This window comes from Pipistrellus kuhlii, unplaced genomic scaffold (genome assembly GCF_014108245.1).
Source record: "Pipistrellus kuhlii isolate mPipKuh1 unplaced genomic scaffold, mPipKuh1.p scaffold_m20_p_5, whole genome shotgun sequence".
NCBI lineage: Eukaryota > Metazoa > Chordata > Mammalia > Chiroptera > Vespertilionidae > Pipistrellus > Pipistrellus kuhlii.
Window position 1 is genome coordinate 75,463,885 of NW_023425551.1, and position 27,795 is coordinate 75,491,679.

Sequence of the window (27,795 nt, forward strand, 5' to 3'; positions counted from 1 at the left end):
CTTAAAGTTCTGACTGTGGTCATTTAAACAGAATACTGAAGCCTAAGTGCAGGGTAGCTGACTATAGGCTAGGTCCCAGGAAAGCCAGTGGAGCCTAATGGTTATGAGTGTAAACTCTGGAATTAAATTGGAGTTAGAATCCCAGCTCCACCATTTTGTGGCTGTTTCTTAGAGCAAAACCTTTCTAAGCTTTAGCTTCATCTATAAAATGGGAGTAATAAAAATACTTGCTTCACAGAATTGATATGAGGATTTAAAGAATGTACTTCAAGCACAGAGTGAAGGATAAATGATAGCTATCATATCATTAGTTAACTGACTTTATGAACACTAGATGATTGAGTTATAAGCATAAAAATCAGTGGGAAGGTCATACTCTGTGGAAGAAAGACCATCAAACAGATAAAGGCCAAAGACAGCAGCTCCAAAAGGGGAGAATGAAGAGAAGAGCTGGAGTCATATACCCTCTGGCAATTTCAGTATGAGAAACATGAGAAGGAAATGCCCAAATCGTACACCACAAAGGAGAAACAAATTCCCACTGTGATTCTTTGGTTTCTTTTTTCTTTTCTTTTTATTTATTTCAGAGAGGAAGGGAGAGGGAGAGAGAGATAGAAACATCAGTGATAAAAGATAATCATTGGTCTGCTGCCTTCCACATTCCCTCCAATGGGGACCGAGCCCACACTCAGTCAAGTGCCCTTGGCCAGAATCAAACCCGGGACCCTTCAGTCCATAGGCTGACACTCTATCCACTGAGCCAAACTAGCCAGGACATTCCTTGGTTTCTTAGCAGCCATTTCCACACCTGTGCCTAAAGTGGTCAGCACCAAAGCACCCACACTGCCAGCCTTCCTTTGTAATGACCTCTTCGTTAGGGCTGTTTCCTGACTGCTAATGGATCCAACCTTATCGGTGATGGAATCAGAAAGTCTCCCAGACCTCTGATCTATCCCAGTTTCAATTTCTCTACAGTTGTGCAAATGACAGTCCAGAGTTAAGATCTAAATTTCATGCTTCAGATACACAGGCTTTTTTATAAACACTAAAGGCCTGATGCACAAAGATTCATGCAAGAATGGGCCTTCCTTCTCCTGGCTGCCAGCACCACCTTCGCTCTGGCTCAGAGTTGCCTTTTGCCTTCCCATGCTGCCCAGAGGCGCAGAGCTGCTGGGATGGTGTGGAACACCCTGCCCCTAGATGCTCAGTACCTGTGTATACAAATTAACCCACCATCTTTGTTGGGTTAATTTGCATACTCACTCCTGATTGGCTGGTGGACACCTCAAAGATATGGTCAATTTGCATCTTTCTCTTTTATTAGTGTAGATACTAGTAGCCCAGTGCACAAATTTTGTCCCTCATCCCTGCCTGCACCCTCTCCAATTAGGAACCCCTTGAGGGACATCGCTCTCACAAATCTGGGACCACTGGCTCCTAACTGCTCACCTGCCTTCCTGCCTGATTGCTCCTAACTGCCTCTGCCTGCCTGCCTGATTGCCCCTAACTGCCCTCTCCTGGAGGCCTCATCTTGCCCCCAATGGCCCTCCCCTGCTGATCTGATCTTGCCCCCAACTACCCTCCCCTGCCAGCCTGGTTGCTCCCAACTCCCCTCTCCTGCAGGCTTGATCCCCCTAACTGCCTCTGCCTGCCTGATTGCCCCTAACTGCCCTCCCCTGATGGCCTGATCACCCCTAACTGCCTCTGCCTAGGCCCCCACCACCATGGCTTTGTCCAGAAGGAAGTCAGATGTCTGGAAGATGGTCAGTTGACCTAGTCTAATTAGCATATTACCCTTTTATTAGTATAGACATATATTTTTATTGATTTCCGAGAGGATGGGAGAGGAAGAGAAATAGAAACATCAATGATGAGAGAGAATCATTGATTGGCTGCCTCCTACATACTCCCCACTAGGGATTGAGTGGGCAACCCAGGCACATGCCTTGACCAGAATTGAACCCAGGATCCTTCAATCGTAGGCTGATGCTCTATCCACTGAGACAAACCAGTGAGGGCCAGAAACACAGGCTTTTATTAAAATATACAGTATATTTTAAAATATACAGTATCTTAAAAAGGAGAACTTGAGGCATTTCTTTGTGTTATATACAATAAGAGAATCATGATCCCTTCAGATGATTTTTTGTTGTTTTAATATTATATTCTTGAATTTCTTCTTTATCCCTGTTCTCCTTAGTATCAGTCACTCTGTCAAACCCTGGAACCAGAAACATAAAGAAGATCACAAACATGAAGAATATTCTCAGCAAATACAGACTTAACTCATGACCCTGTAAAAGGAGACAATTTGCTGGGCCCTGAGGCAAGATACTATAATATATTCCTTTCCCTCTTTTTCTTGTCTATATCTTACCGTTTACCTTCACAGACATTGCACTGTGATTTCTAAGGCCTACATTCTCCCTTAGTGACCTTCAAGGGAACAATCTTGTGTAAGCTGGGACCGAGGAGGAACTTCCTATACTTAGGATTCCAGATGCTGAAGCAAAAGCCTGAGAGAGGCTCTTACACTACGTAGCAATGGGTCCAGGCTGGGTCCCTTCTTATTTTGGAGGTGAAGCCTTTGGCTGCTTGTGAGTAGAAATAGGAGACTGTTCTTTGTGTCTCTCAGACAAGGGTTCAAGGAAGGAATGCTTACTCTGCATTGCTAAATTTCCATCAAAGGATTTGTTTTCCTCCAGGAATTCTCCCTCTATCCAAATCCTGATCAAGCAGGTGTCCAAAGGCCTGATGAAGTTAGTCAAGGACATGACTTCTCTCTTTCCATATCTCATTACAGAGGCTTTCAGCTCAGAGACCCACCGGTGATAGACAGGGCAGGTCACACATCGAGAGAAAAACTCCTTAAAGTACTGAAAGGAAAGAAGGATCCATTAACTCCGGGATTAGCACTTTCCCTCCCTCCACCCCCCTCTATCAGCTCTTACAACAGCCCCAACTCAGCACACTCACTCAGGCCGGAGGAACAAGTAGGCACAGAAAGTTGGTTTGAACAGAGGAACCAGAATGTCGTAGATGCAGAAGGCAGAGCTGTAGGGAGATGTGCCATATTACACTTGCCAGAACTGGTCCACGGAGAAGGGCTGATGGTTAATGTTTCAATGGTGTTGGGCAGTAGCTGGAGATCTAAACAGCATATAACATTGTATTAGTTTCAGTTGTACATGATTCATTATATGGATATACTACAAAATAATTGTCAAAATAAATTAATGCCCATCACCACACATCTTCTTTTTATTGTGATGAGAACTTTTGAGATCTACTTTCTTAGCAACTTTCAGTTATTCATCACAGTTTTATTGCACCCCATTACTAGGCAATTCACAGAAAAATCAATGACTAATAAACTCGTAAAAATAATGTACCAATGTATTAGCAAGTTTTTAAAAGACTAATAGTATCTGATGTTGGTAAGGCTGTAAAGAAGTATAAAAAAACTCTAATTGATATATTTTTGGTGAACAATTTGGCAATATATTTACTAAATGTAAAATCATATCTTCTCCCTCACTACATATTTCCACCTCTGAAAATGTCTTTTACAGACACATTCTCACAAAAGAAGAGATATTTCCAAGAATATTCACCATAGTGCACCTGAAGAATGGAATGGGTAAGTAAACTTTGATATACGCATACAGTGAAAAACTTGGCAGCTACAACTGTGATTAGATGTATCCCAACACACAAATATGTTCAATCTTCACTATTAAGAATAAAAGTCAGCTACAGAAGAGAATGAGGAATATGATTCTATTTTTAAAATAACAAAATAATAATGATATGACTGTGCATATAGCCAGATTATTAACTATGCTGGGGGTGGCATATGAAGGTTGTTTCATTTTTTACATATTATATATTTTCAGGTTTTGAATTTGTAGACCTTTTATCATATTATCACATTTATAACTGCACATACACAAACACACCCCCCAAAAAATCAAAGGGATTTTAAAAGAAATAATAAGGTAACCATCAAGGAGAAATAACCCACACTTCAAGGTCACCTCTGCTCTCACCTCTGACCGAAGATGGCAGAAAGTGGCCTCCTCAAACTGACAGATCTTCACCTTGTGCTTTTTCAAAAACGAAAATGCAGAGGGCTGGCCCAGAAGACTGCTTGCCTTCCTCAAATAAAAGAAGGCCTCCAAACCCGACAAGGGATGGAGGAACTGGATTAGGATTTAGATGATGCTGGAGTAAAGACTGGAGGAAGGATGTGACGAGGGTCAAGATATGCACTTCAATCAGGTTGGATTTTGAGTTAGAATTTGGAGCTGAACTGCGCACAGCCGGGCAGGGGCAGGGCCGGCAGCTTGGTGTTCTCTCAGTCCCACATTCCCACTCATGTTTTCTCCTAAACCAGTAGTTGGCAAACCACGGCTCTTTGGCCCTTTGAGTGTTCTAATGCCACTTCTTCAAAATAGACTCGCCCAGGCTGAAAACCGACTTCTGTGCATGGGCCACAAAGTTTCAATTGCACTGTACATGTGCCCACACATGGTATTTTGTGGAAGAGCCACACTCAAGGGGCCAAAGAGCCACATGTGGCTCTCGAGCTGTGGTTTGCCGACCACTGTCCTAAACCCTTTCCAGGTCTTTTCTCTCTCCCACTTTCTCTCCAGGTAACTTAATAGTAAGAAATCCAATCGAATCCCCCAAGTAAAAGGGCTCATCTCAGAAAGCAGAGCTTGCCCACCATGTGGTTATCTGACAGGTCCAAGGAGGCGGCGGCAGCCTCCAGCAGGTAATAAAACGCACAGGTGTTTGCTCCGATGACCAGGCAGTGCTGGGCGAGGGGCGAGAGCACGAACTTCAGGATTTCCTCACAGCGACAGGTCTTCTCAGGGATGGCCTAAGCCAGCTTCCTGCTCACTCCATCCAGGAACTCTTCCTCTGACCTTTGTGGAGAGAAGATGTAGAAATGAGAGTGGCCAGGTGCAGCCACTGCTGTTAGGTATTACCAGGACTCTGAGCCACGTTTCCCAGGAAGCTTTCCTTATAACTCATTAATTCTGTCTATCCTTTTCCTCCATCACTCTGTAAGTTTTTAAAAGTCAGGAGCCTAATCTATTGAAGATATAATGGCAAAGTCCTATTACAGATTTTTAAAAACCTAAAGCCAATCTAATACCTCACAAACTAAATGGAGAAACGACCACACCTGAAGAGTAAATTAACAATGTGTTAAATATAAACACAACTGATAGAAAGCAATAGTAATGGTACATTTATCTCTTAGGTATCCGAACTTTGTCACAGCACATCTGAATTTATCTTATATATCACCATCATCTTATCTTGCAACTAGAGGCCCAGTGAATGAAATTTGTGCACAGGGTAGGGGGGTGTCCCTCAGCCCAGCCTGCACCCTCTCCAGTGTGGGACATCTCAAAGGATGTTAAACTGCCTGTTTAGACCGGTGGGATTGGGTCTAAATGGGCAGTCGGACATCCCTTTCACAATCCAGGACTGCTGGATCCCAACTTCTTGCCTGCCTGCCTTCCTGATTGCCCCTAACCGCTTCTGCCTGCCAGCCTGATCACCCCCTAACTACTCCCATGCCAGCCTGTTTGATGTCTAACTGCTCCCCTGCCAGCCTGTTTGCCCCCAACTTCCCTCCTCTGCCCACCTGGCCACCCCTAACTGCCCTCCCCTGCAGGGTTGATCACCTCCAACTGCCCTCCCTTGCAGACCTGGTCCCTCTCAACTACCCTCCCTTACAGGCCTGGTGCCTCCCAACTGCCCTCTTCCCTGCTGGCCATCTTGTGGTGGCCATTTTGTATCCACATAGGGGCAGGATCTTTGACCAAATGGGGGCAGCCAGCTTGTATGTTGGAGTGATGGTCAATCTCCATATTACTCTTTTATTAGATAGGATAGAGGCCTGGTTCATGGTTGAGGGCCAGCTGGTTTGCCCTGAAGGGTGTCCCGGATCAGGGTTGGGGTTCCTTTGGGGTGTGGGGCGGCCTGGGTGAGGGGCCTATAGTAGTTTGCAGGCCGGCCATGCCCCCTGGCGACCCAAGTGGAGGCCCTGGTATCTGGAATTTATTTACCTTCTACAATTGAAACTTTATAGCCTTGAGTGGAGGCCTAGGCCAGCCAGGGTGTGTGGAAAGCTTGGCTTCCATTGCGGGAGAAACCCAAGCCTCTCTCAACTGCTCTCTGTGGCTGTAGCCATCTTGGCTGGGGCTAATTTACATGCTTGCTCTGATTGGCTGGTGAGCATGGCTGGTGGGTATGGCTTGAGTAGAGGGGTGGCTAATTTGCATATTACTCTTTTATAAGGTAGGATAACCCTGTCATTCCAGCAGGCAAAAGTTACCACCGTTTTGCAGATGAAGAAACTGAGATTGAGAGAGCTTAAGTGACTTATATAGGGACTCAAAACTACTGGGTAAACCCAAACTAGAGCTCACCTCTCTGACTACTAGTCCAGTGCACTTTCCACAGGTACCATGAGTTTAAAAAAGATCAGGTGTTTCTGAGACGGAATGATTGAAAAAAGTGGGCATTGAGGAGGGCTTTGAAGGCTTGTGAACATTCTGATAAGTGGAAGGAGATGGAGGCCACTTAGTATTTTAAAAAAGGAGAATTGTGTGCACCAGACACGCAGGCGTGTGTGGAAGTGATTCATATAAAATATGAATAGATGTATGCTTGAAAAGTAGGATATCAAGTTGGATAAGATAGAGAAGACTACAGTGTGGCTGGTGAACTCAAGTTAGGGACATTTACTATCAGTGGGACAGGCATTTGAAAACCAGAGGTACATGGTTAGGAAATATAAGATCATTTTAATATCAGCTGGGGTCAAAAATAATTGAAAAGGCAAATTTACAGCTGAATGAAAAAACCTCTGCTATGTGTACAATGCATTTGGAAGCTATTGGAAGTTTTAACCACTAAGAAATAAATTCTCTACAAAGAATCAAAATTGCCTTTTGAGATCTCTATGAAGTGGAATAGAGATTTGAGGTGGTTAGATGCCTTCCTGGTCTGCAGGTGAGGTGAGCCCAGTGTAGTGGTCAGCTGCATCTCACTTTCTGCCCCCTCCAGCCCATTCTCAGCATCTCCATCTACCTGCAAGGTGCACTTGTGAAGGCCTTCCGACTTATGGACAGTTTTGTCTGGAACTGAACACTATCTATAGGGAGAAAAAGGAGGATTATCTTTAGTTATCTATGTTTGAATTAACTGAGGACATTTTAAATTCCTATATTTCCTCTGCAGCTTAGTTCTAGACATAATTTCCACACCCTCCCCATTATAATAATAAGTTTAGGTTTAATATTTGCCTGCACACAAAATTAGGATAATTGATTGCAAATTTCTCAAAGGCAATGATTTGTAATTCCTTTAGTTCTTAAACCTTCCAAACCAGTTCTTAATTCCCAGGAGGTACTCACTATTGGTAAATAAAGAAATACAAAATGGTTTGATGGATACTTCTTTTTTAAAAAAATATATTTTATTGGTTTTTTTATAGAGAGGAAGAGAGAGGAATAGAGAGTTAGAAACATCGATGAGAGAGAATCATCGATCAGCTGCTTCTTGCACACCCCCTACTGGGGATGTGCCCGCAACCCAGGTACATGCCCTTGACCGGAATCGAACCCGGGACCTTTCAGTCCGCAGACCAACGCTCTACCACTGAGCCAAACCGGTTTTGGCTAATGGATACTTCTAATAGTAGGAATCCCTGAAAATGTCATGATTGGGCTTATGGACACAGCAGAGTGAACCATAAAACATAAGACCTAATGAGAAAATCACAAGAGCACATGATGCCACAGTCCACTAGAGTCTTAGTGGCCAACAAGTTTTCAACCTTACTTAGTTGGCCTTCAACAGCTTCTATCCTCCAGATTTGACTATCCTTTACATCTGCCTTCTCCAAGGTAAAAAAGCAAAGACTGGGAATACACTGGTAATGATGTTGACATCCTATATAATAAAAGCCTAATATGCTAAGTGTCCAGTCCACTGGTTGGCCGTTCAACTAATCAAAGCATAATATGCTAATGATATGCTAAGGCTCTCAACTGCTTGCTATGATGTGCACTGACCACCAGGGGCAGAGAGTCGACTGGTCAACCAGTCGCTATGATGTGTGCTGACCACCAGGGAGCAGACGCTCTGACTGGTAGGTTAGCTTGCTGCTGGGATCCAGCTGATCGGGACTGAGCAAGACAGGCTGGACATGCCCTGGTGCCCTCCCACAGTCCCTCCTGTCTGGCCAACCTCCCGTATCCCTCCCTGGCCCCAACTGTGCACCAGTGGGGTCCCTCAGCATGGTTTATGCCCTCTCACAATCTGGGACATCTCAGGGGATGTTAGAGAGCTAGTTTTGGCCTGATCCTGGAGGCCAGGCCGAGGGACCCCACTGGTGTACTAATTCATGCACCAGGCCTCTAGTGTTACATATTAGGGTTAGGGCTTGGAAGCATGAGTGGTGGGATTGAAAAGGAAGGTGTCTAAGAGAACCGCTGTAGAGAGGACTTGTGTTAAATAAAAGTACCAGTTTTCTGAAGTCAAATAATGTCAGGTAAGGATAAGGTAACTAAGAAACTGGAGTTCGGCAGCACTATGCAATGCACCTTCACCTCACAGCCTGTGTGAGCAGCACCCTCTCGATCTGTGCAGGACCTGCGTGCCGTGCACAGAGGCCTCTTCTGGGTTTGACTGTGCTGGGAAGGTCTGGAGCCTTTCTCATATAGATTGATCAGGCTGTCTAATCCAAAGCTGAAACTGACCTCTTCAAAACCAAGACCACATAGGAAATGTGATGATAGCATAATCTCATCACAATATCAGACTAGGATACTCACTGTTATTGTCCTCTGCCCCTCAGAAAGTGCAAAAGTACAAATGCTCATAGACTGCATCAATCAATGACCAATTTCTCCAGGTTACTGGCCTACCTTCACAGAGTCACCAGATGTTACATCTAGAAGAGGTATTAGGATCATAGATCCAAGCCTTCATTTTAGTCCTTTACCTCCAATACGTCACCATCTCTTTCATATCCCTCTCCCCTGCCAATACCAACTTTTCTTCCATCAAAGTAGAAAGAGAGAAGATTGGTTGGATCTTGATGGCTGTTTTCAACTATAGAAGAAGACACAACTCTGACAAACGCGTGAAGTTGCCAGAAGGGAGATTTCACACGGATGAAGAAAAAACTTTCTAATTGCTGCTGGCAATGAAATAGGATGTCCTGTAAGATAAATGCACTGAAAATGTTAAAACAAAAAAACATGAACACTTACCTGAGATGTGGTAGAAGGGTTACAGGCTTTGGGAAACTACTTAAGTGGCTATGCTCCAAGTCTAACTTCTGGCAGTATCTCAAGGAAGAGTCTTCTTCTACTCATTCCTTGGGTCGGCTAACGGCCCCCTCTCTAGGTACCCACCCCCTATGTAGGCCATTTTCATCTCCTTTTCCATGTTGGAATTCTCTATATGACTGTATCACCCCCAAAACAGATCATTTTAGGGACCAAGGCTCATTCATTTTGTATTCTTAACTGCATCTGATACACACTGACTCCATACATATGTGCTGAGTGGAATAATTAATTATAACAATAAAAAACAATAATTAAGATGTATGTGTACTGATCATGTGCCTGGTACAACAACCCTGTAAAATGATATTGCTATTTTTCTCAATTATCTGAGGTTGAGGAATTTACCAAAGATTACCCCAGATTGCCAATGCTAATTGGCAATTACAATCAGATTGCTAATGTGATTTTACCTTTTGGATGAAGAGATCTGAGCTTATGAATAAAGAGAGGTGCCGTCCATATATCCTCTTTCTGACCTCTGTGTTTACCTTGCGGAGAAGGAAGCTGTAATCTGTCTGTGATCACTTGTGTTAACACCGAGCCAGTATCCTTGGAACTGCAGAATGGGGATGTCCCTCTGGAGCTCTTGGTAGAACAGATGGCAAAACGGTGGACGGGGACAAAGTCCCCGCCCTGGCAACTCCCACAGCGGCAGGCCAAGTCTTGGAGAAAGCAGGCACATTCAAGATGCAGGGCTCTCTGTTGTGCCGTGGGCCACAGCTCCCAAGCAGCTTCCCATAATAGAGGCACTCCAAATTCTAGCACCTCAGGTTGAGGTAGGAATAGTTCCTCTTTTTGCTTGAGAGGAGAGCCAGCATCTGAAATACAGAAAAATCTAAGTGAGAGCCTCCCTTAAAATCCTTGCATGCTACAGTGAAGGAAACTCCTAAGCATATGCTGCTAGTTTTAAAGAAATTTCATTTACAACTCCCATTTGTCTACTTTGTATAAAGAATTTAACACCTGCCGAAACTGGTTTGGCTCAGTGGATAGAGCATTGGCCTGCCGTCCCAGGTTCGATTCTGGTCAAAGGCATGTACCTTGGTTGTGGGCACATCCCTGGTAGGGAGTGTGCAGGAGGCAGCTGATTGATGTAAAAAAATCAATAAAATATAAATTAAAAAAAGAATTTTACACCAATCTGAGAATGATATCTAGTACAAAGTACCATGGCGAAGAAATTATTAGGGGTAAGAAGTACACTTGGATAGATTTCTCAGTTGTTCCTCCTAAAATGAGCTTTTTTATTACAAATTACTATAAACATCAAATCATTCGAAATGCTCTGTTCAAATGTAAGGCCCAAACATATTTCAAAATAAGAAGAAAATTATTTGTGGATTATATGTAATTTGAGTATTCTATGTCACAAGTTTATTCTTTCATATGGAGAATTTGAGAATACCTGTTTCAGTACCACATATATTTCTCTTCTTTGTGACTTTCTAAAATTAGAAATAGTTTATCCTTCTTTCTTATTATTTCTACCTAGAAGCCAATAAAGGATTATGGCAATATTTTCTAAACCAAAAATTGACACATGGTGCTAACAAGGAGTTAGAATTCTTGAAATTAAGACAATTCTGAAAAACAACAACAAACTATTCATTCACTATAACCATGGTTCCTTCATGATTAAAATAATTATTTTCCCATTTCTTAGTTATAAGCTTTAAGAGCCTTAGGCCCTTGATATATGATATTGATGCTCTTTCTCAACACAGATTCCATCCCCACTCCAACTACTCCTTCCTGATGCTCACCGCAGGCTCTCTGTTCAGGCTTGAGAACAAGGGACCAGCTTTTCCTCACCTGACTTTTTCTTTTCCTCTTCGTTTTTTTTCAATAATCTCAACAGAAAAGGCCACTGATGTTGGCTCAGCGGGAAGCTCCTGGCTCTCGCTGCACCGGCGGAGCACGTGTATATCCACAAGAGCCCTCAGCGCCTGCAGGAGCTTATGTTCATCCCAGCCGGGCAGCAGGTGCTGCAGCAGATCCATGCGGAAGGAGTGGCCAATGACTGCAGCACACTTAACCAGCAACTGTTCTTCTGGGCTCAATTGATCCAGTTGGTTTACAGCTATTTCTAGAGAGAAAAAAATCAGCAATGAACAAGCTTTCTACAACATGTAACACATTATGTTGATCATCTGTTATTTTAAAAAAATATATAAAGACTCGTTTTTTATCTACCCTTTCTTCATTCAGCCAAACCTCATCAGGGAGTTTTATGTCCATGTCCTCATTTGTTCTCATTCTTCATTCACTGTTCAACCAACAACAATAGATTTTCACCACTTCACTTAAACTCTTCAACCATGGTCACCAAAACTCTTTGTTGGTAAACCTAAAGGTGTGCCCTGAATCATTCAGCTAAACTAACAATTCTTCCCGTTTTCATATTTAATAAGTACTCAGACTTTTTCTCCTTACATTGGACTAAACATGGAGGCCAGGTTTCCTGGTCCCAGAACTTTAATAATTATAAAGATGCTAATTAACTCTCAGCATTCGAGTAAATCTCTCCACATTATGATCCATATATTAAAGCAGTTGTTTTGAACCAGTAAGTCACCAAGACAAAAATCTTGGAATAATTCTAAACTTTTTTCTTTCCCTCACAACCAACTGGTTGCCCACTTATCCTTTTTCTAAATGTTCCTGCATATGTTTCCTCCTAAACAATTTTAGTATAAAAAGTAATTTTTACCTGGACCCCTATACTATCCTCTTTTGAACATCTGCAACTTCCCCTCATTCTTATTCCCAAAAACATATTAGGTATTGGCAGAGTTATACACTTAAAGTAAAATATAATCATGTCAATCTCCTTTTTAAATACTTTAAAAAATATATATTTTTTATTGATTTCAGAGAGAAAGGGAGAGAGATAGAAACATGAAAGAATCATTGATCAGCTGCCTCCTGCACATCCCCTACTAGGAATCGAGTCTGCAAACTCGGTATGTGCCCTTGACCAGAATCAAACCTTGGACCCTTCAGTCTGTAGGCCAATTCTCTATCCACTGAGCCAAATCAGCTAGGCCTTCTTTTTAAATACTTTTTATAATTTATGTAGCCTTTCACAATATAGCTTTAGCCTTTCATTTAGATCAGGGGAATGTTAGGCCAAGGATTGTATAAGGCCTGCAAAATAATTGGGTAGTAGGCTAGTTTTTAAGTTGGACATTTTGTATGGCCTACAAATAATGTTATAAATATACAAATGGCCATGGCAGAAAAAAGTTCCCTACCCCTAATTTAGACCAAGGCTTTTCAGACTAAACTATTAATTTTATCTTATGAGCTAACAAATCTTTTTCCCTTCTCTGTGGACAGTGCTGACCTTGGGCTAACTTCCTAGCACTTTCCCAGGATCCTGACAAAATGGCATCCAAATTACCAGGAAATGCTGCTTACACTAAAAATTGATAGATCCTCCCTTCCCCCAACTGGTGGGCAGAGTATGATGTAACTTGTGGCCTGGAAATACCTGAGTACCTAACCAGGCACCTTATATGGACTTTACATTGAGCCACCAACTAACACCTGCCAAATACCCTAAGCCCTTGTTCCCATATGGACCATACATTAAGCCACCAATCAGTGCATGCCGAGTACACTAAGCCCCCATTCCTTCCCATTCCTCCCTTCAAAAGGCATGTTCACCTCTGCACGTGTCAATGTTCTCCCCTTGGGAGACAGCCCAGCAGGTTCTTTCCCCCAATAAAGCCTGTAATTCCAGGTTTTGGCACCAGAATGAGAAAATCAATCAGGAGGTGAACACACTTTTTGAGGGGAGGAATGAAGGCTTAGTGTACTTGGCATGCACTGACTGGTGGCTTAATGTATGGTCATATAGGAACAAGGGCTTAGGATATTTGGCAGGTGTTGATTGGTGGTTCAATGTATAGTCCATATAAGGTACTGGTTAGGTACTCAGGTATTTCTAGGTAATCATACTCAGTCTACCAGTTGGGGGAAGGGAGGATCTATCATTAATGACCCCTGATTGGAAGCTGAATTTGGATTAAGAAAACTGAAGAAGCTATAAACACCAGAGTTAAACCACAGCTTTGGGCTTCCTTGGGGGCAGTAAATATTTTAACAGATCATGTCCCTTGCAGGGCCTGAAAGTTATGCATACAGAGCTGTTAAAAGAGAGATCAGTTCTTAGCTGGGGCATGGGGCTTATATGCACCCATCCATCGTGATCTCATTCCATCACACCTAAGCTATTCCTTGGGGCTCCAGAGGGTAGCAGTGAAAACTGCTGTGAGGACTCCCACTGAAGATAACCACTTGGTGCTGTTCTGTTAGCATGCTGAACTTCCTGGCTCGGTCCTTCTATCTTAGTAAAGCCATTGCCAAGTGTGGCCTATCATAGCAATAGGAGTATAAACTGTCTACATGGACTTAAAAACCTCCAGAATAGCTTATAAAAGTGGACATTTATTGAATATTTATAATGTACCATAATTTATTTCATTTGATCCTTAACTAACCCCATGAAGTAGGTAGGAGCTATCATTACCGTCATTTAAATGATGAGAAGACTAAGACTTACATAAGTCAATTAATTTATCTAAGGTTCCACAGCCAGTCAGTGGAGGAGCCAACAGTACTCAGATTTTTTTACTCCAGAGTCCTGGCTCTTAACTACCATGTTATTTCATATGTATGTCTCATATTCTTAGCAAGACCATCCTTGACTTGAAGGTATGTTTATTCATTATCATATCCCTCCAGAGGGCTTCATATAGTATACTGCCCACTAAATACTTGAATATTAAAAGAAAAACTCATCTCTAAAAAGAAAAACATCCCTGTCTAATTATGCCTAACCAATACTTTATCTTATAAGTCATTATAAACTTACTTTGCACTCTTTTTATTAAACTCCTATGTGTGTAACACTGTCTCTTTACTAGCACCAGAGTTTCTTAAATTTCAGCAGCATTTTCTCCCTTGCTCATTGTTTCCTTCAGCACAGGAATATGCACAAAGAGAAACTCAGGACATGCTTTTATTAAACAACTAAAATAATGTTCTCGCTGAAACCGGTTTGGCTCAGTGGATAGAACGTCGGCCTGCAGACTGAAAGGTCCCAGGTTCAATTCTGGTCAAGGGCATGTACCTTGGTTGTGGGCACATCCTCAGTAAGTGGTGTGCAGGAGGCAGCTGACCGATGTTTCCCTCTCATCGATGTTTCCAACTCTCTATTCCTTTCTCTCCTTCTGTAAAAAATCAATAAAATATAATAATAATAATAATAATAATAATAATAATAGAACTTATTCTCAGGTTGTCAGCTGCAAAGAAAACAATGGGGTCACTTAAGTACACTATTACTCCAGTAGCATTAGAATTATTTAAGGAGTTCTTCAGGTAGTGTCAGAACATCTTTCTGGAAGGCAGGTTTCTTTCTTTCTTTTTTTATTTTTAAAGAAAATAAAACTAGTGCCTGGCTGGTGTGACTCAGTGGTTAAGATTCAACCTATGAACCAGGAGGTCCTGGGCTCGATCCCCAGTGGGAGGTATGCAGGAGGCAGCCAATCAGTGATTCTCTCTCATCATTGATGTTTCTATCTCTCTCCCCCTCTCCTTTCCTCTATGAAATCAATAAAAATATTTTTTTAAAATGAAATTAGCATGGGAATGGGGGGATGAGGACAATTATGTGATACCATAATCAATCAATCAATAAATGAAACTAGCATGATAATAAGAGACCTATATCTAGTCATCCACAAAATTACTACTTGCAATGACACCTGTTACCATCACTTGAGTCTTTTGAGGAACATGCCTTTTAACAATGGTGGGAGAAGCACTGTATCCAAGTTCACCTCATCCTTGACTGTGCAGACATACAATTTCTGGTCTTCTTTAGAGCTGACAGGAGAAATACTATAAAGTGTGGATTTCATGACATTGGCTGTAGGGAAAGAACACTATGACTGAGGAAAGCACCATGCTCAGTGACTGAAGTTTTAAAGGCACAACAATGCAAGAATTTAGTCAAGAAACTGAAAGGATGAAGATGAATGGGCATATCACGTTTTAAGTGGTTTACCCCACCCATCCTGCCTGCTCTCTACTTTTCTCTTAGAAACTAACATTTTCTGCACCATGTGGTATCTGACATTCTCACTCTTCCTGTTTCCCTGCCAATAGCCCTTCTTCCATTATCACAATTCTAAGATGTCTTTGTAGATCTACACATTCTTCCTTTCCTCCTCTCCTGCCTTCCTTCCTTCTCCCATTTTCCCATGCAACTCCTCAAGTCATACTTCTCTATGTAATGTGCAATTCTCTATGTAACTCTCATGTTTAGAAATCCTCTCTAGTGGACTGTCATGCTTATAGGCTCCATTTTTCCTATTCTCACCTCCTGTGCTGCTAGATTGACTCAAGTTATCTGAGGCAGGTATTTAGTATTTTCACCATAGTTTCATATTATTTGTATAACTCACTTAGCTAGGGAGGCCTAATCTTACCTATAATGACAGCAGAGAATAGGCATGCACCTTATAAGGGCTGGAGATGCGGCTGGATAAGGTTAGAACCCTGGGGCACTCAGCTTACCTGAGAGGGTCTCCCACTTGCTGTTCTCCTCCTCTCCCTTTTGTAGGTCATGAAAGAGTAATATGTCCTTATAGAGAAGGTCCTGACATAGAACCTTACAGTACAGGGGATTTCCCAAGCACCTGCGAAGAAGGTAGCTGTAGAAAGGTAAGTACAGGATTGCTAACTAAAAATGCCCACTTGAAGAGAGCCACGTATAAGGGTATTTCATAATAGGTATACTTCTTCTTTTGTTGAAATCAGCTCTCAATATACAATAACAGAAGGAAGCAGCAACCCAGAAATGTAAACAAAATTCTGATTGGCTTTGAAAGTTATATTGGCAGTAATTTCTTTTTTTTTTTTACTATTTTGTTCCTATTGATATTAAAATGAACTAATGTTCTTTTGCTAAATGGCCTGGCAGAAACTGGCCTGACCACGTATAATTGACACATTTAGCAAGCCATCCGAGTCCTATCTGTCCTGTGAAAACCTGGTGGATAGCCCAGGGAAGTAGCCTCTTACTGGCTTACTAGGACTGTCTACCCTCATATCTAGTCTTGGGTCACCATGGTTACTAATGCCATCCCTCCCTTAATGAAGTGCCCAGATAGTCCTAGCCACTCACATCTGCAGCTCTTGGGGGATGCTCACCACCCCTAGTTCAAAACATGCCATTTTCAATAGTGAGTTTGCTGCTAACTTCGAAATGGGCTTCAGCATAGCCTGAGGGCTCTGCAGGAGATGCTGGGCCCCACCACAGAGGGTGGAGGTAGGCATCAATGTCATCACCATGATGATGGGCACACTGGAGAGTAATGTTCCCAAAAACTCCCAGGAAGCTGCATCCATATGCTGGGCCTCATCAATGAGAAAAATCAGTGGTGTTTCCCTCACTGCCTGGAAATAATAGCAAAAAGACAATGACAACATCTGATTAGAAATTAAGTCACCTGACTTGCAAATCTATCATGAATTTCTCATCAATAATTTAAATAAAATGTCAATACAACCTGGGGTTTTCAAAGTAAAATACAACCTAAGTCTAGGTAGTATTTTACTTTATTAATACAAAATATAGCCTGTATATCTAAATTCTAAAGAAATGTACTGAGTTTCTTTGGACAAAAAAATACTCCAACAAAAAAATAAGCATAAAATATTCTCCAAATTAAACTTAAAGCTTTCAAATATTTCCTTGTGCAAAGGGAATTCATAATTCTTTAAACCAGTCGTTTCCAAACCAGGCTGCAAATCAGAATTTCCTGGGAATGCTTGCTAAAACTACCAATTTCCAGGCCCCAATGTCTCCTTAGCCTCTCCAAACCAACAATGCAATAAACAGACTCATTGGGATATAAATCCAGGAGTGGAATTTCTGGGTCTAGAGAATGCATGTTCTTAAAATTTGACTTGTTACTTCTAGATTGCTTTCCAGAATGGCTATATCACCATTCTGCTCTTATAGATTCTGTAATTATGAATGGGGGGGGGGGGGGTGTCGTCTAGGTATCTGTATTTTTAATAGCTATCCACCTGCATTTACAACCCACTGTTTTAAACCAAGCTGTTAAAATTTCATTAAGAAACGGGATAAAAAAGAAGAATCAAAAAAAGAAACAGGATCAGAAAAAAGCAAAGACCTTTGTTGTATTCTGTGCTAGATGATGAATTCAGGGTTAAAAATAGATACAATGAAGATATCAACAAATAGGCAGGCCAAGAAATGCCTAAATCAAGGTGTGAGGTCGCTAGATTAAAATGAGCATAAGCCATCTCCACATATTAGGAGTTAATGGTATGTAGCAAAAGTACCCACCTCCTGTAGCACTTGAAAAAAACACTCTTGAATCTTCTTTTGTCTGGCCAGGTCATCCATGTGTATAACTTCTAAGGATAAGGGAAACTGAGCAGAAAAATTACTCATCTATTAGCATTCAAAATGGCAATCTAATAAAAATATACAGATTCTCAAAAGGGAATAGAAATTTATTCTATTTTGAGTGAGAATGGGTTTACTTGTACAGTATTGGGCATAGTGTTACAAACATCAGAGGGTACATTGGTAGTTAGAGAGAGAAAGAGAGAGATCCTTTCCTTACTAAACTCTGGCAAACTCTTACAGGGTCATGACTAAGGAATAAATGACAGGTTGGACTAGCAATGTCACTTTGGACAGCTCCAATACTCCACTTATTCCAAGTATACCAGGTTGAATGTGTGCATGAGACTAGTCAGGAACAACTGCAACAGACATCACCTAACATTGTTTCCTGTGCAAGGCCAAGGCACATTAGTCACCATGGACCTGAGGACCAAAGTGGGGCTACTCCTTAACCACTTTGGCAGGGCCATAACCAGAGCCCTAGGCAAGGCCTGTCTTAAGACAGGGCTATGCTGAAGGATTGAACAGATTTTAGTTTTCTCTATTTTCCATTAAATATAACGCCTTGCAGGCTGGGTAGATTAGAAAAAATGATGGAGGATGAAAAATGGAATTGTGGACCAGAGTATTCTTAGCCTACTCTCTATTGGGTACCTTGTGCACTCTGGACCACTGGAAGCCTTTGAGATTTAGATGCTGGTTCAGGTGACATCCTTCATGGCCAGGGAAAGGAAAGACAGGCTTAAAGAGCAACACTTGCAAACTCACTAGAGAAGACATGGAGGCAATTGCTGGAAATGCTCAACCAGTCAGGATCATCTTGATGGATTTAGCCCTTTCACATTTACAATGCAACCTCTTATGTAACATCTCCTTTAAAATCCATGCAAAAACCCTATAAGTACTGAACTCATTTTCACAGGTGAAAAAACTGAAGCTCAGCGAGGCTAAATGATTTGTGCCAGGACATACAACTAGCAAGTGTCAGAGTCAATCTTAGAATTCACTCTCCTCAAAAAAGAAAGCCTGGGTTTTGCTGTCAAAAGGGTTTCAAACCTCGCCTCTACCATTGCTAACTATGTGTTCTTAGCCCATATCCAATATAATAAAAGCCTAATATGCTAAGTGTCTGGTTGTCTAGGTGGCCATTCAACCAATCAAAGTGTAATATGCTAATGATATGCTAAGGTTTCTCAACTGCTTGCTATGATGTGCAGTGACCACCAGGGGGCAGACAGTCAACTGACTGACCAGTTGCTATGACGTGCATTGACCACCAGAGGGCAGATGCTCCAACCAGAAGGTTAGCTTGCTGCTGGGGTCTGGCCAATCAGGACTGAGCCAGATGGGCCAGACACACCCTGGAACCCTCCTGCAGTCCCTCCCTGGCTGGCCAACCTCCTGCACCCCTCCCCAGCCCCAAGCATGCACTGATATGGTCCCTCAGCCTGGCCTATGCCTTCTCGCAATCTGGGAACCCTTGTGGGATGCAAGAGAGCAGGCAAGACCGAGGGACCCCACTGGTGCATGAATTCATGTACTGGGCCTCTAGTATATATATAACATCAGTAATCCAATTCAGAAAGCCACTGCATTCCTTACCTTTACAAAGAAAAGGTCATTAAAAAGGCAGTGAAGTGGTTCCTCCACTTTCCCACAAAGCTGTTCATGTAGGCACTCTTGCAGGTAAAAGGCCGGGCATGTATCAATCTCAAAGAAGATGGCCATGAGGGTCTGGATGGCATAGAAGCGTTGCTTGGAATCTGCTTCCTTCAGCTTCAAGGACAACACCCTGGGGAATGTTACTATGGTCACAGGAAGGCCATTGACCCATGGAGACGTTACTCACTCTACCAGCCCAAGGATGCGAAATCTAATGACACAAGAGTCTCACCAACAAAGGAAAGGAGCCCCAAGAGAAGCACACGTCAGGTCAGAAAGCAGATGTCTTTACCTGTATTCTTCCTTCTGAGCCAGAAAGTATATTTCAGCCAACAGCTGACTTTTTCCATAGCCCTTTCCACCTTCATACAGAACTGCTTGTCCCTTCTTCTGGTGCAAACATCCCTTCTGTGCCATTTGGAAGGCTTCTAGTTCTTTCTCTCGGTCTGTAGATAGACAGGGAACACCTAACACTCCTGTGCTTTTTAGTAGACTCAATTTATTTGAATTATTTTGCAAACTTAAGTCTCAGAATGCCATTTCTTCCCCAGAATTCTTGGCAGAATCCCATTCTTTAGTGAAGCTTCACATATCTTCCCAGAAAATGAACTTTGGCCTCTACAGATGTGTGCTAGGTGTGGTGGTTTGCTCCAGAGTCTAAGTAATGACATTCTGGACAATTAGGTACCACATGGATATGTCGTAGCTTTTTGTAAAAATTTCTATAATAACAATTTTTAATAAAGGTCCATCACTGCTATGTAAAGATAATGAACTATCTAATATATATACAGATAAAAGACATATAGAGATAGAGAATTTACAGTGTAAGTAGCTATCTTCACTGTCTAAAGATGAAGAATTTCCTTCTAAAGTGAGCCACAACAAGCTGGTCAGATCTCAAGCTGAACTCTGACTTACACAGATTCTTACTAAATGTTGGTACTTCTCAGGCAAAGTGATAGGACTCACCCTGGAATTTAAACATTCAATATGGAAAAGAAATGGCAAGTCCTCTTCAAAATGAACATAAATGCACTAAGAAGGCTGCTTTCTATTTCTGATACATCTTAGAAGCATTTACTCTTGAAAAATTTTAAATCATAATCACCATCTATAACTGAAAAATATACAATTTAAGATAGAAAAGAAAACTCACCTAACAAAGGGTGATTTTTATTTCTCATTTTGATCAAATGTCTCTTCCCAAACATGCTAGGACAAAAGACAAAGGGAAATGTGTCTATTAAAAATAGATTGGGATAGATAATATACCTCCAATTAATAGAGGAAAAATCGTCCTCACACATAAATATTTTCAGATAACTCAAGAAATACAGAGTTATGTAAAAAAGAGGTTTTTTGTTGTTGTTGTTTTGTTTTGTTTTATCTGGCAGAAGGGAGAAAGAAGTATTATTGATTGTTCTAGGTTCAGGGAAGTATGAAGTACAGGAAGAAAAAAATAACACCTAGATTAATGACATAGTGCTATTTTCTTCCTGTTGGATAACAAGTTCACTGAGGAACTAGTGAAGAGCTCAATATAAAAGCTAAGGATTTCAGGAACAAAGCCCTTCTCTTATGTCTCTTATTTCAGCAGGTTGGTACTAGAAGCATATTTCTTTCCAATGTCATACAATCAAACACTGATTACTCCTATGCCCTGATTCCATAAAAGAGATGGGAATGGACCATTAAATAATGACACTCACATACATCTTCTATGGCCAAGATATTCATATGTCCTCCCAGGGTTGGAGATGTTTTTCATCATTTTCTCTGGGAGTTTCTTGAAGTTGTAAGCAGGTAGCATGGATCTTAGATATGTTACCTCATCACAAGACACCAAACCTGGATAAGCAGTTATCATTTTGGCCACAAGGCTCACTTTCGGGCCAATAACTGTGTCAAGGAGACAGAAAAAAGAAAGAAAGAAAAAAGGATGCAGAATTTTTGGATCACCTCCTCCATCTTTACCCCCTAATTCAGGGAACTAACAGTCCAGTGTCCTATTCTACCTGTATATTCATGTCTTGCTACTGCCCCAACCACGCCACAGAATACTGGTCCATTGGTGATACTGATGGAAACAAGCCTGGGGATCAGAAAAGCAATAACACAGTCAGAAGCCTCCAGGTCAGGCACTAGATTGGCCATTACCCAGATCCAGAAGACTAATTTTAGAGCTCAGAATGAAAAAGGCAAAGGCTGCTGTCAGTCTACATCACACGATGGGTACAAAATAATGAATACTAGAGAAATAACCAAAAGAAACAGAATGGCTTCCCCTACTCCAGGAGTTTTAGTTGGAAGTAATTGTTAGTAAAATGGCTAAAATACTTTATATCTGTAAGATACTTTATATATGCTTTTTTTAAATATATATTTTATTGATTTTTTACAGAGAGGAAGGGAGAGAGATAGAGAGTTAGAAACGTCGATGAGAGAGAAACATCGACCAGCTGCCTCTTGCACACCCCCTACTGGGGATGTGCCCGCAACCCAGGTACATGCCCTTGACCGGAATCGAACCTGGGACCTTTCAGTCTGCAGACCGACGCTCTACCACTGAACCAAACCGGTTTCGGCTATATATGCTTTTTGAAGTTCTTTCAAATTGATTACCTCGTCTGATCCTTAAAGGGATAATTAACAACAAACATGTGAAGTATATAAGGCAGATATTGCGCCCCATTTGACCACCACCACCACCACCAACAACAACAACTAAAAGTTGATTCACTTTCCCAGAGTTACACTGCAAAAGTCAACAGTAGAATTAGAATGAGAACCCAGGCCTTCTGACTCCTAGACCAGCGTTTTTCAACCGCTGTTCCGCGGCACACTAGAGATGTTGCCTGGTGTGCCGTAGGTGCAGACAAGACAAGAATTTTATAATTTTTCACTATTTTGTTTACTTAATATTTCATAATAAAGTAATTATAAAATACTTTCTTTGTGTTTATTTGATTCCTATTCAAGAGAATTACTTTATATATAGTCAATATAGGCACAGAGTTAAATTTTTTTAACATTTTCTAATGGTGGTGTGCCTCGTGATTTTTTTCATGAAACAAGTGTGCCTTTGCCCAAAAAAGGTTGAAAAACACTGTCCTAGACCAATGTTATTTCCACTATACCACACTGCCTCAGATAAAACCTGAAAGTTAAATAGATCAACTAATGTCAGAACTGGATTAATGGATCAAATAATGCTAGAATGTCGGAGTAAAGGAACAACCAAAACATCAGGCTGCTGATGGGAGGCTTCCTGAAGCAAATTAGACTTTGGGATAAACATTTTAAAAAATAAGTAATATTTTTTTCATTCATTCATACATGTATACATTCATAAAATTAATAGGCATTGAGGAGTATGTACAGTACCAAGCATTGAGCTGGATGTTTATACAATGTGGACCTGTTCAAGAACACCCTTCCCTGGAGAAATTCAATCTGAGGAGTAGAGTGACAGGGATTGAGGAAGGAGAAAAGACATAATTATAGATTAACAAGACAAACACTACATATTAGAGATCAATACAGCAAACAGAAGGAAGCATTAACTGGAGAGTAAAAAAAAGTATTTCATAAAGGACAGGACATATGATTGAATCTTGAGAGTTGGAAGTACTGCCAAAATGGGGCAGTAGCATTCTGTCTAGTGGAAAAGGCATAGACTTTGAAGAATCTGGTGTGCTTCTGCAAAACTAACTAGTTCAAGAAGGCTAGAGGGTAATAGCTCAAGAGCAGGAGAAGGTGAAGGGAGAAGTGGTCCTGCCTAGTCCATGGATGGAAAAGTACTAGAAATATGAATTATTTTAAGAAAGGGCGTATATTGTTCTAGGAGAGCAAAGATTCAAAGGTGGCAATGAACAGAGAATAAGTAGATTTACTTGATTGAAGTAAAAATTTCCTGTGAGAAGTAATAAGATATGTGGATGGAGAAAGAGGGTGCAGTGAGCATAGTTTTAAGTTAAATATACAAATAAGTAATTTTCAGTTTTCATAGGATATGAATTGTAACAACAATCCTAACATTATGTCTCCTGAGACATTAACATTCTCTTGCAGAATTTACCGGAATGACAGATTTGAAGACTCTTACCCTTCATTCACTGGGCCAACTGCCCAGGGCAAATAAGAGAGACACCCACGACAAGAACCAGGCAGTTGGTTCTGATACTGTAACAAGAACAAGACTAAAAACCTTATAATATTTCATCATGCTTCTTTTTAAAAATATTATTTTATTGATTCTTTACAGAAAGGAAGAGAGAGGGATACATTGATGAGAGAGAAACATCCGATCAGCTGCCTCTTGCACACCCCCTATTGGGGATGTGCCCACAACCAAGGTACATGCCCTTGACCGGAATCGAACCTGGGACCTTCCAGTCCACAAGCCGATGCTCTATCCACTGAGCCAAACAGGTTTTGGCTCTTCATGCTTCTTTTGTTTAAAATGCCTTTTTCCACTTTTTCCACACACTAAACTCCTTTTATTCCAAATCTAGCTCAAACTTCTTTCTATAGTTATGACTTCTCTGAAATCTCTGGTGAGAATTAACTATTTCTTTCCATAGCACTTTGTTGCAGCCCCTACAGCATTTAATCCTGCAGTTAAGTTTCATTGTATTAAATAGAGTGGTTTACTTAGCTGAGGAGGTAGTGTCTTATTTCATCTTTATGTCCATCGAACCTAGCACAATGAATGACTCATAGTCATGTTCAACCAATGCTTGTTGAATTAATATAGTTATGCATGTGAGAAACTCAGCTATTAACAAGACAACGACAATTAAACAAATAACACTTTTCTCCCTTTGTTACTTCTTATTTCTTTCTATTGTACTTTACGATCCCCCTTGTTCTTCCTGGCAGTCCATGTTCCTTCTTCTTTTAAAAATGTTTTTGCTCTGCACGTGTGGCTCAGTGGTTGAGCATCAATCTATGAAACAGGAAGGCATGGTTCAATTCCTGGTAAGGGCACATGGTTAGGTTTCAGGCTGGATTCTCAGTAGGGGGTGTGCAGGAGGCAGTAGATCAATGATTCTCTCTCATCACTGATGTTTCTATATCTCTCTCCCTCTTCCTTTCTCTATGAAATCAATGAAGATATGTTAAAAATGTTCTTCATTGATGAAGAATATATTCTTTCTTCAATATATAAATATACAGGTCAATGCAAAATTCAAGAGCAGAACAGACCAGCAATGGATGAGATGGCCCAGCACACCCATAGTAGAAATAAGATTTGAAAATATTAATAGGCTATAGAAGTATCTGTAGACACCACCATGCCTAAAAGAAGTGCCAATACATATCTGTAATGGGCTAAGAATCTGAGTATATAAGAAGCAACTGCAGCATCTTTTTTATCTGTAAAATAAGGAGTTGGATTAGATAATGTAAATTTCAGTACTAACATTCTATGAGTATGCCTCTACAATTATATCACATTAGTAATATATGCTATCTTTTTTGGATAGTATTTATATTTTATAAGAGGCAGTTGTGGGGTAATGAAAATGACAGAATTTGAGGACAGAAGATTTGGGTTTCATTACCAGCTCTGCTATATGCTAATAATTTCTCTTCTGTGGTCTTAGTTTCCTCATGTATAAAGACAGAGAAAAAATTTCACACTGGTATCATATATTATAATATTCTATAAAATTTAAAGCATTATATAAATATGTGACATAATTTTATTTATTTACTTATTTTATTGTATGGCAAGCAAACAATATTTGACTCAATGCTAACATTAGATATAACTATTTTTCAAATTCATTCATGTATTTTGAGGACATCAAAATACTTTCCCCATAGTTTTCTGGTGGGAAAAAGATGTCATTTGAAAAATCCCAACCAACCTTGCCATAGTGCAACTAGTGGGAAAATAGAATTTTCTACTAATTAGGACTAGGAGTTTATAAAAGGTGGGAAGGTGAGATGAATGTAGAGGAGGGTGATCATAACAGTGTGAACTCCAGAAAACTTAATGGGTCTGGGAAAGACCAGGAGGAGAGCATTAACCAGCTGTGGTTCCTTCCCCTCCCTAGTAGTAGACAGACAACCTTTGTTCTGCATTCCCTCCACATACATATATACTATTTGTATTATATTAATGTACACATTTGCTTGTTCCTTTGCAGTGTTCTTCAATCTTGCTATGTGCATTCTGTTCCTTCCCCTCTCCCACCCCGCAGGATGGAAACGTATCTTCATTTACTCTGGGTATCTAGGACACTGTTCTATAACTAGTGATTTTTTTAAAAAAATATATTTTATTTATTTTTTTACAGAGAGGAAAGGAGAGGGATAGAGAGCTAGAAACATCGATGAGAGAGAAACATCGACCAGCTGCCTCCTGCATATCTCCTACCAGGGATGTCCCCTCAACCAATGCACATGCCCTTGACCGGAATCGAACCCGGGACCCTTCAATCCGCAGGCCAATGCTCTATCCACTGAGCCAAACCAGTTTTGGGTGTAACTAGTGATTTCTTAATAGATTTTGTTTTCTGACTTCCCTTAGCATGTTCCCTCCCCTTTAGGAAGATTCTGGATGTCCTCAAACTCTGCTACTTGTCACAGCCTCCTACCATGCCCGAAGAGCCCCCTGGGCCCGAGGAGCCCCTCTCTGCCCGCCTTCCTCCTCACCCGGTCTCAGTAAGACTCTCCCAGCAGAAGTTGAAGATGCTGACAGAGCTTTCCAGGGCATGTGCGCACTCATCTGGCTTCTTATCCCCAGGAAGGCCAAATACGCAGAGGAACATGCACCCCTGGGATAAAACAAGAAAGAAAAGAGAGTTTAACTGGGGAAGGAATATGGCTTGCCACAAATGAACCAACTTCCCTGAATAAAGCCAGGTCTTTTCTGGTCTTTTGTTAGGAATATAGGATTCTATAAGATTTCTAAAGTGAATGCTCTAGGCCAGTGGTTAGCAAATTCATTAGCCAACGGAACCAAGTATCAACAGTAAAACGATTAAAATTTCTTTTGATAGCCTAATTTTTTAAACTTAAACTTCTTCTAACGCCACTTCTTCAAAATAGACTCACCCAGGCGGTGATATTTTGTGTAAGAGCCACACTCAAGGGGTCAAAGAGCCGCATTTTCCGACCACTGCTCTAGTGCATACTTTGAGCTAAATCTATGTGCTCCCATTTTCTTCTCATATAATGTCAAGTATTGAAACAACTCTTTCAAGCCCCTTAATTATCTAAGAAAGATCTGATTACATTTACTCTACTAGTAGAGTCAGAAGATTCTTTATGATTTCACAAGGATTTTTCAACAAGAACTGAATAAAAAAGGATATAGAGAGTAACCCTAGATTTCTCTGACAATTAATTAGAACATTCCATTCCTTGACTTATTAGTTGAAGTTTTAATGTAAAATAGCTTGTTGCAAAATCAGTAGCAGGGAATATGACTTATGCCTGTGTTATGTGAGAGGCAAAATGGTCATATAAGACTTTTTCACTCATCTCTAATGCTTATGGCTCAGGTTCCCTTGTACTTACTTTTTCAAAATTAATGATCTGGCTCAGCTGGCCACCCGCTTTCTCTATGACTGTGGAGATGTATAATGCAGCCTCCTGGATAAGATGACACAAGTGCAACATCCATCCTGTCTTGTGAAATTCTAAGCTGACCAAAACCATAGTCACGGTACGAAATTCAGATATATACTCGGTAGGCTGGCCTTCATCAATCTACAAAGACAGTACGTTACCCTGACTGTATTGTCAACTGCCAGTATCATGTTTAGGAATTTTAATTCTACATTCTGTGGGGAGTAGGACAAAATAAGTTAAGGGTATAAGACCAAATCTTAAAAGAAAATTCAGGTTTGAGAGATATATAAGATATACAAACCAGTACACTTGGAATGAAAACAGTTTGACTTTAAACCTAATTCACTGCTGAAACTTGTTAAGCTTTTATATTTTTTAAGATTAAGTTTGATATTTCCACTTCCATTAGTCATTACATATATTTATATATACACACTTAGCCAACACATATTAATTAACCAAGTATATACTTACTCTATACCCTGCTATGCAGTATATTAGTTTCTTGAGGAACAAACTGAAAAATAAATATGGCTTTTACTTTCTAGGATTGAGAAATCTAATTAAAATTATAAGATAGATCATCACAGTACTTGGTGCAGGAGACCAACTGAATCAGTGCAAATAGGACATCAAATATAAATGTACACTTGTCTACACAGACACATGGGCAATCTACATAATGACTCAAGAACTAGAAAATAA

At 40.8% G+C, this 27,795-nt stretch overlaps 1 protein-coding gene across 1 annotated transcript in view; it reads right to left on the reverse strand.

Moving 5' to 3' along the window:
• Window positions 1-2,016: 2,016 nt before the first annotated feature.
• Window positions 2,017-27,795, reverse strand: part of LOC118706018 (adenylate cyclase type 10-like) — a 36,655-nt gene continuing 10,876 nt past the window's right edge. Inside the window, 19 exon segments of the mRNA XM_045573160.1 lie at window positions 2,017-2,221; window positions 2,663-2,899; window positions 3,914-4,175; window positions 4,730-4,931; window positions 7,114-7,177; window positions 9,872-10,201; window positions 11,196-11,223; window positions 11,225-11,469; window positions 15,193-15,321; window positions 15,972-16,108; window positions 16,582-16,853; window positions 17,773-17,859; window positions 19,441-19,630; window positions 19,793-19,946; window positions 20,660-20,715; window positions 21,213-21,402; window positions 21,519-21,595; window positions 26,170-26,291; window positions 27,037-27,228. Coding sequence (XP_045429116.1) covers window positions 2,124-2,221; window positions 2,663-2,899; window positions 3,914-4,175; window positions 4,730-4,931; window positions 7,114-7,177; window positions 9,872-10,201; window positions 11,196-11,223; window positions 11,225-11,469; window positions 15,193-15,321; window positions 15,972-16,108; window positions 16,582-16,853; window positions 17,773-17,859; window positions 19,441-19,630; window positions 19,793-19,946; window positions 20,660-20,715; window positions 21,213-21,402; window positions 21,519-21,595; window positions 26,170-26,291; window positions 27,037-27,228 — 3,072 coding nt within the window. The 3' untranslated portion in view covers window positions 2,017-2,123.